This window comes from Melopsittacus undulatus, chromosome 3 (genome assembly GCF_012275295.1).
Source record: "Melopsittacus undulatus isolate bMelUnd1 chromosome 3, bMelUnd1.mat.Z, whole genome shotgun sequence".
Lineage (NCBI taxonomy): Eukaryota > Metazoa > Chordata > Aves > Psittaciformes > Psittaculidae > Melopsittacus > Melopsittacus undulatus.
The window spans coordinates 66396605-66411870 of NC_047529.1; the positions used below are offsets into that span (position 1 = coordinate 66396605).

At 38.3% G+C, this 15266-nt stretch overlaps 1 protein-coding gene across 1 annotated transcript in view; it reads left to right on the forward strand.

Moving 5' to 3' along the window:
- The window catches only part of CLVS2 (clavesin 2), a 48391-nt gene extending 33373 nt beyond the window's left edge, over window positions 1–15018 (forward strand). Inside the window, exons 3-5 of the mRNA XM_005154720.2 lie at window positions 7106–7216; window positions 10312–10532; window positions 14727–15018. Of these exons, the coding sequence (XP_005154777.1) occupies window positions 7106–7216; window positions 10312–10532; window positions 14727–14814 (420 nt within the window). The 3' untranslated portion in view covers window positions 14815–15018. The remainder of the gene's footprint in view (window positions 1–7105; window positions 7217–10311; window positions 10533–14726) is intronic.
- Window positions 15019–15266: the final 248 nt, after the last annotated feature.

A 15266-nucleotide genomic window follows, 5' to 3' on the forward strand; every position in this document is an offset into this window, starting at 1 on the left:
CAGGTTTCCATCCCTTCCTTCTGCTGTGAAGGAAATGTGAGACAGCACAAGAAATCGTATTTTGGTTGAATAAAATAGAACAAATAAGTGTAGCTCACTTAAGGCAATTCTGGATATGGTGCTATATAGCCTACTTACATCATGGCAGTAATCCTGTGGTCAGTGGTCTTGGCAGACACCAAGGGCTGTTTGGGCATCAGAGTAGCCTCACTGACTGAAAGAGTGTGACTTCAGGATGTGGGTGGTACAAGCTGAGATGCTGGTGTGGCATTTCATCTCCTTCTATCCAGTCCCCGGCCAAACACCTGCCTTTAGGAATTTGAATATGGAGTTTTTTATGAACAGTGATTTTCTACATTATTTATATTCCACCAGTATTGTGAAGGTATTCTTAATATATTTATGCACATGAGTTTGCACTACAGTGTTATTTCCATTTGTCTGTAATCTTAATCTAATAAGGCATTCACAAACTGTCTGGAAATGGATATTTTTTCCCCAAATAGAATTTCTGTAGAAGAAATTACCATCTGATAATTACATATTGTAAAGAATTATTTTCATCACAGGAAAATGAAACAGGATAGAGGAACCTGCTTCTACCATCTTTCTTACTGTTGTTCTGGCTTTGCTAATCTGGAAAACAGCACCACACTTTGAAAAAGTTTTGGTGGTTTTCACCCTTTCTAATATCTCACATTCCAAACGAAGTGTTACTTAGAATTAAAAAGGAGACAGTGTTGGTAGTTGAAAAAAGAATTGTCCTTGGAAATCAGCATTTTTAATTTCCTTTTTAAAATTAAAGCCTTTATTTTTCCAGGTTGAGGCTAAACAAGTGAGCCAAAGGAAAAAAAAATACCCAAAAGCCCAAGCCCCTGTCAAAACAAGCAAAAACTGCTAAACGAATTTCACACAATTTCTAATTAAAACACTGAAAAATATAAAGCCAAAACCTCTTGAGGTTAATTTGCAAAAATAAAGTAATTTCTAATGAAAATGAGAGGGTTTGTACAAAATATTTTCTTTATGATGCCAATCTAATAAAAAAAAAAAGAAAAAAGAGCATGATCTGAGCCTTTTATCCAAATAATGGAAGTACAAAATCTATGTAGATTTTTTATTATATTTATATATAAACATGCAGACGTATGTGGTCAGATGGCTTTTACAGCCCTATCCACCTAATTAATTTAACCAATACATTTTATTTTAATGAGTAGCATATTGAAATGAAAGATGGAAGATTACTTGAAATTAAAACAGATACTTCAATAAAAAGAGCGGTATTCTCACTGGATGGATACAATCTCTTCATCTCATTCAATTTAGCATATTTCTGTATGAGCTGTAAGATAAAATGACTAATAGAAATGAAAAGGAAGATTGCCAAAAGTCAAATTGTTTCACTGGAAGCTTCTTAGCAAAATGACAACATCCAGTTCTACATAATTAAATCTTATTTTGTAGGAATGTCATTGAATGATGTCAATTTGCCTTTAGGTAGTGCTCTTCTGGTTGAACACAGTAACAAATTTATTTGGGCACACTTTGTTTGTCTTAGAAATGGTTTAACATTGTTTAATAAAAATGAAAAGCTCAAGCTAGGAGAGAACAACGTCATAGTCTTGCCAAGGGAAATCACTAACACAGCTATTCCAGGGATCAAGCAAATCTTCAGCAACACTGAAATCCGATATTTTCTTGGATCGGAACCTTAAAGAGCTTTAACACAGAGGGAGAAAGGTGAAGTCTCCTGTTGTTACAAACAATATGATGCTTAACTTCCTCATGATTTAGTAATCTTTGTCTCAAAATGCATTTAGGTTGTTTATTCCCACCACTAGAATTATTGAATGCTTGATGATTCAGCTGTCTACCACTTTCCAGTTTCATGTGGTGAACTTTCTCAGTTGTTTAGATGTCAGTGTTTTCATTTGTTTTGAAAGGGTCTTTCCTTACCTGTTGTTTATTCTCCATAGTGTGTTTGTTGGTAGCATCTGCCTTCCAGTATTTGTTTTCATAAACAAACCAATCCAAAGTTTTTAGACTCCACAGATTCACTTTTCAGTTTCTTTATCATCTTACCATACCACTGGGTAGTATCTCAGTCTAAAGTCATGCCTTGAGCACAGGTGATCAGTCTTGCCATGCAAGTTGTTTTATTTTGAGACATTGCAATTAGCCTTGTCAAGGATGGATGCCTGCAGGAAGTTTGGTATTAGGAATGCCTTGTTATTTCATACCTGCAGTGAAAGTTATAGTTTGGGAGCAAGACTTGGGTTTCCTTTCCTGATGTGGATGGCAGTGGCTCTTGGTTCCTCTGGTAATTCAACTCCTGGAGTACTAAGGAAGTGGAATATTCCTTCTAATCAGAGCCTTTTCTTTCTGTGATTTTCCAGTTTCCTGTTTAATGTGCTAAAAATTAAGTTTAGTCATGCTGCCTCTTGCATCAGATAGAATGTTTCAGTATCCTCCTAGTGGAACTTTCCATTATGAAGATACTATTTTGGTTCATCATAAATGATTTTTTTTTTTTCTCAAGTACTTGACTTTTTGGAATAGCTGGAGGAGACCTGAATTTATTATCTTCAGGAATAACTCTTAAGTGACATTTAAGATACTAATAATTTAATATGCTAGCTTTGAACTTGTAATTTTTGTTATGAAGATAAAGTTTGCACAGTTTTGACTCTGTAGCCTCTTGCTGCCTGCAGATGCCATGGCCTGAATTCATCACAGCATTCAAGCACAGTCTCAAGTACAGCGTATGAGTGTGTCCATTATATTTGCCTAGACACTCTTTTCAAGGATGCCTCTAGACTGCAAAAACAGTTTCATTGCTCATAAGGACAGTAAACCCTCAAACATGACCCCAGAGCATATGTGCCCAAGCACTCTTGCAGTGTTAGTATGCAGCAAGATGTTTATAGATGTGCTGTTTGAAAGTGATACGCAAGCTTGTGAGGCCCTGATGTGGCTGGGCTGCCAGTGTACCTCTGGGCACACAGCCATCCCAGCAGTTTCTAGGACTTCACTTTTAAGAGCTGTGCAAACAAATTTGACTCCGCTATTGATTTCAGCTGGCAGGGCTAATTCTTGAAAGACAAACTTCAGAGGTTAAAATGTAGACTGATACCCAAGAATTGGAGAATGCTGTGGCCTTTAAGAAGTTCCTTGGTTCTTAAGAAGTTCTTTCATCATTTGGTAATGATGAAAAAGGTGGGTCATTTTTATTTTCTCTATGATAACAGTTCTGACACCACTAAGAAGACTCACACTGATTTCAGTAGGAATTTGACACTTTCCTCTCTTAGGTAATGTTGACAATGTCATAGACTGATTTTGCTGTCATTATATGTGCCATAAGAGTTTCTGCTGGCCACAGCAGAGAGTGGGACCCTCTGTGAAACCCTGAGAGCTGGGTCAAGTGACAACTAATCCCAGCACAAGGTGGCATGTGGTTCCCAGAAAGTAGAAACCTGTCTTCTTAGCAAGGATGGTAGCAGACAACAGCAGCTGGGTACTTGGAGAGGAATTTTGTAGAGACAGGTTGAATAAAATATGCCATGCTGCACAAATTATGTCATGTGGCAAGGACGTAAAACTGCTGTGCTGTGAGTGAGCAGAGTCATGTTATCAGAGATGGAAAGTTAGCGAGGCATTTTGCTTGGAATCATTCTCCAGTACTGGCTTATAGATGTTTGAGGAGAGGTCAGTTATTGCCGTGTACTGGTAGTCACCCAGTCCTGCAAACAGTAGTGTAGGGGTCTGCCTGTTCCTTGGCAGCCCACTATTAATTGTCACTTGTAAGCCTTGTATCACAAAGACTGTGGTCCTTATAGTAACTACCTGCTTCCCTGTGTCTATGCCATGGCAATAGCCTAAACTTGTGTTCATCAGAGGCAGGTTGTGCTCTGCTGCATAAACAGAGATTATTGAGAGCACTAAACAATTCCACACAGTGTATATACAATTTGTTCTTTATAGTGGTTTAGTAATACCCCATCAGATTTATTACTTTTCCAGTCAAGTGCATAGCTCACTTCATGGCTGATCTCCATTTCTTATTGTTTTTTGGCATGGGATTCCTTTTACTTAGAATACATGTGATTCATGGGTTACAGGCTTTTCTGTTGAAGTGCAATATGTCTACGGTTGCAGTTGTGACTGGCACCACACTTGTGACTTAATCTACATAAAAACTCACAAGGATCAGTGATATACAAGAAATTCCTACCTGCTGTTTGTGTAGGATGGCCATCTGTCTGGCAGGTCCCCATGTGGAAGTCAGATATGACTGAGAAGACCCAAGCAACCTTCTGACGCATTTCCCCAGCCGCTGTAGTTGCTTATTCTACTTTCTCATTTTCTCACCAGGTGCTGTTGAGATTGCGTTTATGGATCTGCATTCAGCAGCTTTTGAGTTCTAGTCCCAACACTGTGTTCAATGCAGAATCATTCTTATGAAGTCAACCTTTTTCTTTCCAGGCCCAAATTTTGGGGGTTCCTAATTACACCTTAGGAAGGGATCCTGAATTTGGGCATGTCAGTTCAGTCACAGAAACTAATAAATACCTGATTAGTCAGTTCTGGAAAATGCCTTTAGTATTGCTGAAAAACACTGAGACAAATTGGCTTTTAATATCAAGCAGCATCTTCTATTTGAGGATCATTCTACATATGTTCGTGATCCTCCATGTAAGTAGTTTCCAAGATTCAGGAAAAGATTGTGAAAGTGTCGAAGTGGTGCTTTCTAAAGATACTCCATTTTATCTGCTAGAAGTTCAATATCTTTTAAAGATACTGAGTACTGACAAGTCATCCATTCTGAGACCATGGTAGAATACAAACACCTTTGGCTCTCTGCTCTGTCTGAGTGTGTGCATGGTTGTTGGGATCTTGCATTCACAGGCTGTCCTCAGTTTCTGTGTGAGACATTTTTTGAGCAATAAAGAACAAACATTTCATAACTTGGTATGTGTAACTTTTTGGGTACTTGTATTAATTTAAAAGGTTACAAAATCATGCAAGAAGGCATGCAGCCAGGAATTGCTGTTTTGCTTTGCTGTCTTCCCTAATATCTACATTATAAAAGTTATCCCCATAAACCTTAACACAGTTACGATTCCAGAGTTAACTCCAAAGATACAGGATCATAGAATAGTTTGGGTTGGAAGGGGCTTTTAAATGTCACCTAGCCCAAACCCCCTGCAAAGAGCAGGGACATCTTCCACTAGAAAATGTTGCTCAGAGCTCTGTCCAACCTGACCTTGAAAATTATCTTTATAGACATCTAGATGAAGCTAGCACAAGATGTATTCTGCAGCTCTAGTGTATGGTGTGCATGCTTTCCTGCATGGTACACAACGTGCTGCACCAGACTTATTTTCTGGAGCAGCAGCCACAATAAATGAAATAAACACAGCCTTCTGTAGATGAATGTTATCTCCCGCAGCTAAAGGTTAAGGTGTCATCCAGTGATTTATCCTTCCTAACGGATTTGGTGGATTGCTGTGAGAGGGACATAAGTTACTACCTTTTGTACATTAGAAGCTGTGTTCTCAAAATGGTGTTTGGAGATTTCTGATATTGAACAAGGGTGAATTACATGTGAAATTATCAACCATCCTGCTTGACATTTACTCAGCTCTAACAGGAACTTCAGTCAAGATGATGCTTTTGTTTTATTTCAAAGCTCTTGTGAATAACATATTTCTGGAGAAAACCTGTAATATAGGCTGTTAATGGCATTGACTGTTGTGCTGTGGCCAGCCAGATGTTAGGGGTGTGTGTTGTAGCTTTCAGCCTCTCTGTACATTATTGTTAAGGTACTGCCTTCTTGATTTCATCTCATAATCCACCAAGTAGTTGCAATTTGGAGACAGGTGATGCCCTGATGTAGAGACCTCCTGGTTAGGAATGCCTGCTGGCATTTGTGTGTTATTTTTGAAAGGAGGAAGTGATGTCTTCAGGCTTCATTATTCCCACAGATCTGTACGCGTTGACAGAACTAAGGAGCTTTCTTGAAACATGCACTTTTTCAAAGTAGATTCCTATCTGGAAACATTTCATGAAAGATTTCCTTCCTACAGTCCTTGTTTTCCTTATCTGACAGTTCTTGGTTGGTTGATACAGCTTATGCTTTTTTCCTAGTCACTTTTTTGCTGTGTGCTGTATGACCTTAAATCAGTATGCCTTGAATAACATAACCTGAAAACAAATGGGGACATGTGTCAATTTACAAGCCTGTTTACACCTCTTGCTTCCTTGTTCAGTGCTGTAACTCTAGGCAACAAAGGAGGCGGCAGCAGCTTATTACCTTGTTTGTCCGTGCGATAAACGACGCAAAGACAAAATGAGGACATGCAATGAATTTGGCAATAGTATCCAGGGCAGAGTGGTTGCCCTCTTCACACTACCATTCTCTTGAGTTAGAAATTGAAAATGCAGATCAGAATCTTCTGTAGTGAGTTGTATGCCCCTTGTGTTTTTCAGCAAGGAGAGATGTGCTTGCTTCAATACAGATATGCTATCCTTACATTTAAGCTACCAGAAGGCCCCTGACTATGTGACAAGAATTACTGTCATGGATATTGCATAACAGTTTATGCATAATGTGTAATGCATTCTCAGTTGTATGAAATATGGATGATATTAGAGACATTTTGAATAGTAGTTTATATTTACACTTTTTTTTTGAGGTGGAAACCAGAGGAACATTTCTAGTGCTCTTCAATGGCAGTGGAAGAGATGAGGTGGTTACAGTTAAAATTTAATGAAGTCCATAGAAGAGGAAGAGAGAAAAGTATATTTCATAGCTGGATTATGGCCAAATCATTAATATTTAAATCATTTCTGGAAGTTAGAAATGCCATGCTGTTATTTGAATACCATAGCTGCCTCAGCACGCTTCCTCACTACTCTGTCCAGGGTGTGTTTCTGCTTGGTAGGGAAGGTTGGAACTCAACAATTTTGAAGAACATTTCTTCTTTTTTAAGGTTTATTATTAAAACTAAAGCTTTCAGGGAAAAATAATTATTTGATGGGTGAGTAACTTCTCTTAAATGCCAACTTGTATTTTATGTATTTGTTTTTTGACATACAGGACAGCTTTCCAGCTCGGTTTGGAGGAATACATTTCGTCAATCAGCCATGGTATATCCATGCCCTCTACACAGTTATACGTCCCTTTCTAAAGGAGAAGACACGAAAAAGGGTATTCTGTTTAATTGTCCATTACCTGTCAGCTGTTCAAGCAGATGTATCATACTCTATTAGAGTAGATATACACAATATACCAGCTTGCTATTGTTGGAAAACATTTAAATACATTGGCACTGTAAAGAGTATCTTTAACTGTTTTGGAAACTTATAGAGGCATTCCTTTAAGGACACAGTCAAGCAGTGCATTTAAATGTATTTTAATGTAAGCATGTGCTTTCTCCTGGGGGTTGTATAAAAAATATTGCCCACATTACCATTTCTATTAAAATTATATTCAATTTCCATTACAATTATTTGCATCTTTCTTTTTAAGAAAAGACGTAGTGAGTGTGAAGTCCCTTCCTCATGTGATTTCCTTGACATTAGCATGAACTAAAATACACAGCTGGTATATAGTAGTTTGCAGATACTGATTTGAATAAAGCCAGTGAAAAGGAATATGGGTAGATGCATCTGTGCATAAGCACGAACAGTCTCTGAGATGTTGCTGAATTTGCAGCATTTGCATCAATGCAATTAAGTTAGAGCTTAGTGGTGATAGCACAGAGAATGATATTATTTCTGTAACAGGAAATTTGTCACCCAGGAAAACACAATCAGCATCACGTACAAAGCCACTACAAAGAATGTGATGATCCTTTTTTTTTTTTTCAGTGGGATCAGCTCTCTAAGCGACTCTGCATTTTTACTCCTCAAACAGTCTACAAGGGCCACAATGGTCCTTGGCATCTAACTAATTTTTACTGACAGATTCTGCTTGAGAGGCCTCTGTTATTCACAGGTTTTGAACTGTAGATCACAAAGCCTTTTCTGTAATATCTGTTATAAATATGCAAATGGAAGCCCATTTTTCAGGGTTCAGTTGCACTCGATTGACTACAGCTTCAACAAAGAACATTATAGTGCCAGATATGTTTGAGCCCTTTTTAAGTCAAGTGCTGTATATGCATAACCAGGGAGTAAAGTACAGCTCATGGGCATGTTATAACATTAAAAATAAGTGACAAGGCAGTTGAACATGGGTGCTTATCAGTTAACATCTAAATTTTTATTTAGACATCTGAATCAGTGGCATGTATTTTCAGAAACACTTGACTATTTACAACTGGTTTTGTCTATACTGAATACCTATAGGAAGTATTCTGGTGGTTAAATATTAATTTAGAGTCCAAAAATTAATGTCAAAATGTGAAAGTTATGCCTGGCACATAAGACTTAAAATCGGCTTTAAAACTGCCATAAGAGGCAGAAAAATTCATTGTGAAGAAAGCCCCAAAAGGAAACCAAACAGAATTTTCATCAGAATTTAATCAGGGTCATTATTTATATGTTTTGTTTATTCTGAATTATTTTGCAATTTTTAATATGTCTGGTGGATTTGCAACTGATGGCTATATTCCGATAAATGTTAGTACTAGGCATGTATAAAAACAATTGCTAAGAACTGAAACATTCTGTTGGAAAGGCACCATAAAACAAATTACTTTCACCATTAATATTTGTTCTTTCACACAAGGATAAATTCCTTTCTGTCATGGAAGAACATTGTTGGGTTTGTATGGTCATATTAAGCTTCCTGTCTCCCCAGCTCACTGGAAGATGGGCTGAAATAATCAGTGCAAGACAAGCATGTATTTGGTCTTTTTGTCTTTCGTCCTTTTGAATTTAACTTTTGATAAATAGGGGTTATACCCCTGTCAAGGGGTCCCTCCAAGGTGAAGTGGAATGTGAACTGATAGCGCTCAATTGTCTGTGCTCACGCCTCTGCTGTCCTGTGATGAACAAGAGGCAGTGTACAGCTCCTAAGAGGCAACATCCTACCTTGGCTGCTTCTGTGCTAGTCATTTAAAAAGGGTTGGGCACTGCCATTCCTACTGTTTAATTCTATGGACATTTTCTGTCAGGGGACTGGACAGTGCCAGATGGTACTTTCTTAGACATTGCCCAGGAACAAACTGGGGATGGCATGGACCAGTGAGAAGTATGGATGAGGTGAGCTTCTTCTCAAGATGAAAGGATTTTAACCATATGGATGTGAACTCCTAATCCTAAAGGGTGAATCCTGGCCCATCTTGCTTGTCTAGAAACAGCTGCTGTGAGCATTCTGTGCATCCATACCCAAGAGTAGACATTTTCTCCCAGTGGAAAGCCTGCAGGTCCCTAGTACCTGTCAGAGAAGGCTGTACAAATCCAGAGGTGCTCTGTTTCTAGTGCTCATTGATCACACGTTCCAGATATCTGAGGAGAAGTTAAACACAAATACAAATATTTATATACATATATGTCATAATCACAGAATCATAGTATCATAGAACAGTTAGAGTTGGAAAGGACCTTAAGATCACCTAGTTCCAAACCCTCTGCCATGCACTCACCTCACACTAGACCAAGGTCGCTCAAGGCCCTGTTGAATCTGGCTTTGAACACTACCAGGGGTGTGTAAAGCATATGTGAAAATCATTCTATGAGAACATTGGTGGAAAATATCAAATAGTCCATTAACTGTTCCCTCATTGTCACAGGAATTATTTTACTGTTATTACTTGTTTCATATATTGTCAAGTATGGATGGCAGTTCCTCATACCACTATATTAAGGAAGAAAATCTTTAAATCTTTCCAGTGGAGTTTTCATTACCCTGTACTATTTATCTTACTTAGAGAACTCATGGCTGAATGCTGAAAATTAATATATATTTCTTAATATATATGGTGAATATTAATTTTATTTATTATGTTCTTAATTTAACTTAATTTCATTCACAGAATTAGGGAGAGCAAATAAGACAGGCAGTCTATCTATCTAATCTTCCATCTATTTAGTTCTCAGACATCAGTTCTTACCCTCCTTAAGCCCCTTGCACTGCAAACATTTTAAGTCATTTATGCTTTAATCGCTTTGTAGGTTTATGAACATAGTATGACCATGCTTATGACAGGGGTGATGTGTGCCTTGGTGGCCATATCTGTTAGCCCAGTATAGCAAGAACAATGTAATTGTACAATATCCTCTAATAATGATGATGTAATTTGGGCTTTGATGATTTTTATGAGACTGCTTTGTTTTTACCTGCATGCGTACATACAGATATTCCTGCATGGTAATAACCTCAACAGCCTGCATCAGCTAATACACCCCGAGATCCTGCCTTCAGAGTTTGGAGGAATGTTGCCCCCCTATGACATGGGGACATGGGCAAGAACACTGCTTGACCATGAATACGATGATGACAGTGAATGCAATGCAGACTCCTACAACACTCCGGCAAAGGATGTAGAAAAGGACCTCTCTCCCAAATCTATGAAAAGGTGAGTTAAAGGTACTGTGGTCTTCTAGGATTACCATAAAGTTAAGATTTGCCTTTCTTTTCTTTTATGAAGCTGCAGACAGTTCCCTCAGTTTATTGTTATACGAGGACTGTTTTTTTTCCTTTTTTAAGAAAATTACTGTTGATTATGGGCCATAGAATTATTATCCATGTGAGTTATGAGCTCAGTGCAACTAATTATTTCTGCGGTGCCATATATGTAGTGTGTGAAGTAGTGTGTTTGGAATAGGCTGATATCCCACCCCAGCATGCAGTACATGTAAGAGAGGCAGTGCTAGCTGGAGTGAGCCTTGGCTCAGAGGGTAAATTGAAGCCCATTATCCAGCTGTGTGGTGATGATAACTCTTAATTTTCATCATAGCCCAGTGCCTCGTATCCACCAACTTGTAGGTGCCAGGACATTTACAGCATGTGAACATGCTGTAAACATGTTAGTGACTGCATGTAAACATGTAAACTGCTGTAAACATGTAAACAGTGACTGCACACAGCATGAGAAAATGTAATAAGGAGAACCAGGACAAAACTCAGTACCTTTGTTATACTCAAGTCTGGTAAACATCCTGGCATTATTATTTCTATTTGAGAAGATACAGTATAATTGCTTGCTGTATTTTATCATTCAAAATAAAGTATAGGTAGAAGTTAGTTACCTCTTCGGTAACTATGGAAGCAGTGAGGTGATTCACTTGGGAGGGGTAAACCTGGTCCAACCTTGCCAGAGCAGTAGAAGAGAAAGGGGAAAAATTACAGCAATGTGATAAAAAAGGTTGAGCATAGCAGCAAAAGTCAGAATGCAGCTCACAGAGGGTAGGCCTAGCAATGAGTCAGAAGAGAACAAATAGGGCACAAACCCATATATAAAGTCATTAAAATAAAGTATGAATATGGTATCCTGAGAATTCAGTTTCAGGAGATGGCATTGGATGTAAAAGGGAGAGAGGCTCTGGAAGCAGATAAAACAAGACAAAATATTTTCAGACTCCTCAGCCAGGAAGATGATTTTGGCTGAAAATGTTGCACAGACTGGGGAGGACAGTGGAATTTTAAAGGGAGATATTTTGGGGGAAATAGAGAAGAGACAACAGGAGATTGCCATAGGAATAAAAAAGGAAAGAAACAGTGAAGTTTAAGGATTTTGTGTTGCAAAAAACCCTACAGTGCATCCAAAGTGGGAAATAGCAAGACACTGGGTGGGTATGAACTAGGATAAGAAGTTAGAAATGGTCCTGAAACCATATGGCACAGATGTAATTAATACAAGTAATAGAGAAAATGGGACAGCAAAGAGCCAGAGGAAGGGAAAAAATGAGCAATGCATTTATATATGATTTGCATGTACTAGACAAATTATGAGATAATAGAGAAGCTGTCTTGGAGAGAAGGGTGGAATTTCAGAGCTGAGATGCAGAAGTTTTACTGTTACAAAATTAAGTCATTAGAGTGAATAGCTCCATCCAAGGATGAAACAAAAAAGACATGAGAATGCCTGAGAAGACCCTTTGGAGCAGACTTCTTCAGAGTATGAGCAGATAAAGTATATTTCATTAAAAATTAAACTGAAAAAAACCCAACCCCAACTTGAATTCAGCACCTGATGAGTTATTTTTCTCAGTTTAAAACCAGTTAGTGTTGTATGTTAGTACAGAAGGTTGATAACATGTAAAAACCTATGACACTGAAAACATATGACATTGACTATGTCAATGAAAAGTGCTTAACTTGGAACAAATTTCACAAGCATCTAGCAGATCTTGAACAATTATTCAATTTTACTTGCCTTTTTAAAAATACTTATCTGAAAGAATACCTTCCTTAAACCAAAATAGTTCTAAGAATTCATTTATTTGTTACTCATTTTTGCCCCATATGCTACATATGCTGACATTCCTCCAGATCTTCTTGAACTTTTGGTGGATTGGATGACCTCTACTTGAAAGGCAGTTTGATAATGGGGAGGGTGGTGGAGATAAGAAATTAATCCCATCTGTAGCACAGACCTCCAGGGAGAAAATGTTTACATTAGGTGGTACCAGGTAGCTGTCTCAGCAGTCACGTTTAGCCTGTGGCTGTGTCCACCAGTGGCTCTCATGGCTGAAGAATCCAGCTGGAGACCTGCCATCCTTTTCTTGTCTAATCCTGTAGGGCAGATGTCTGTTGATCAACTTTGCAGAGTATCTGTGTGTGACTTTGGTCCCTCACCTCTGCTATGGGACTTTGTAGTACAATCCTGTCCTGCTGTGTTTTGTGATAATTTATTCAGTAATGTCTGTGAAAATATTTGGGAGATGCAGACAAAAGGTGCTGTAGACTTACACAAATGTTTTTCCTTTTACCTACCTTCATTCATAAATTGCTGCTGAATGGAATGAAACACAGCAGTAAATGCTGATTTAAAACAGAATCAAAATTATTTCTCCTTCTTCTTCAAGGCACTAAAGCTCCTGAGCTTGGAAGCCATAGATCAGGGTTTGTTCAGTTCCATTTTCACATTTGCCTTGGCATTGGGGAGTTTGGAGGCCCTGGGAATTTATGGACAGAACTGTCTCACTGAGAATTTGAGGCCAGTTTTCCAGCCTTTCTGGCTCCCCTTCAGTTCCCTGGATGAGAACTGGAAACCTTTGCTGCTCAGACACTGTCAGCTGAGGAAGAGGCTCAGCCCCCTAGCAGCACTTACATTCAGTTCAGAATCTTTGAAATCAGTATGCTTCCATAGCATTTTCGATCTTGATGAACTGGATTTTTCAGGAGTACAGCTTCCCACCAGGAAATTTTCAATCAGCTTTGCATTGTCATGGTACCATGTGAAGATTTGAAAAAAATAAGCATTTTAAATTCAGTGATCTGAAGAGTGTTCTAGATGAGGGTTATGGTACAATTATATTAAACTTCAACTGAAAAATAAATTTTAACTATGTTTATCACAAGACAAACCAACAGATTTTAAAAGCTAATTTTCTCCTTTTAGTATTAGTAAGAGAATGTGGTATATTATCAGAAAATGTCCTTGTATTTAAATTTTTCACCTAGGCTGTAATTCAGAGGGGGTTTTGTGGTTTTGAAGTTGTGTTCAGATTTTTTTGTGAAAGACCAAATTGCCTCCTGCTATCAGCATCATTCATTGGTTTTTCATAAGTGATAATAGTTTAGAAGAGTGAGTGACTGACTCTGCATGCATATCTTAGGAGATGTCAGTTTTCTCAGTGCTGTAGCACTCCAAATGGACAAGTCTGTAACAGTAGTGCAGTCACAGTGTGCTTCCACTGATCAAAAATAGATGCCTATGTTGTAGAGACATACATGTGCTCTAGCCATACCAGTCTTCTTTACAGAAGAGAAATACGCATGAGATTCTAGCATGAGATTCAAGCATGAGATTCATCTAACTGAAGGAAATGTCTAAAAGGGGTTGCTTTTACTGTACCCAAGAAGTGCCTGCTTTTTGGCAAGCTGAGACACAGGTGATGTATGACCTCATATTAACAGTATAGACTTTGTTTTTACAGGAGCATTTTAATTTTGCTGGAGGTTGGGGTTTCCTCTTTTTCCCTCACACATGGTGCTGAATCAGAGAACCTGGGAAAATTTTGCAATCATCATTGAATTTGTCCTTATCAGCCTTTCTTGTTCTACTTAATTGAGCCAGTAAGTGAGTTTGACAGATAGGTCCACTGCTCCATAAATCCTACTGGCCATGGCAGGATTCCGTAGGGCTGGCTTAGGATGTCGCACTGTTGCATTGAAGTGCTATTCAGAAAAGGAGCAACTTGTGCTTCCACCTAACACATGCCACTAACTGCAGTGTGCCATTAGCCATCTGGGCGGTTGAATTTTACCTTCTTTACCAGCCTGGTGCCATATACCCTTCTGGTAGAGAGGGTCAGTGCTTAAGTCAGTACAAAAGACAGCTTACTTTGTCCTCTGTTGTGTGCTGAAGAAAAGAGGATCCATTTTCTTCTACCACTTGCTTCTATATCCACAAACTGAGCTTTTGAAGCCACATAATTGCTCCATGAGGATATTTTCTAACCATTTGCAATGATCAGATGATTTGGTAATGTTGTACCATTATTTTTAAGCCCTGACAAAAATTAAAATAGACAAAAGAAAGCTGAAGTTTACCCTCATTTGTCTTGATCTAGAAATGTCAAATAAACTTGTTATCCCTCTACAGATCTCAGTCAGTTGTGGATCCTGGAGTGCTGAAACGCATGGATAAGAATGAGGAAGAGAACATGCAGCCTTTGCTTTCACTTGACTAATGGTTTCTGAACATCGGACATGAACTGAAGTGGAAGGCACTGCCTCTCAGCAACAAGCAAACCATTGGGAAAGAATACCAGCTGGAATCCTATTTACTTACGTTAATGTAGCATGATGGCAGCAGGCAGCAGGTTTTACTATTCTGCCTGAATTCTGGATGCCCTTGGGTGAAAAAGAAGAGGAGAAAAGAACGAAAATAAAATGAAAAAAAATTAATAAAGAGGAATCAATAATTTATTCTGTAAGTGCCAACTTGTTTGTAAATACAATATAATCCTCCAATCTGACTTTGTAAGTTATGGTAAACAAATGCTATGGAAACGAATGACTATTAAATATGCCAGTGAAGTGCACCATAAAAAAGAGAAGAAAATGTGTGTGTGCTCACACATGCACACACATACATGCAGAGAAACACATACCGGACAAATTAAAATATCAAAGCCAGTTA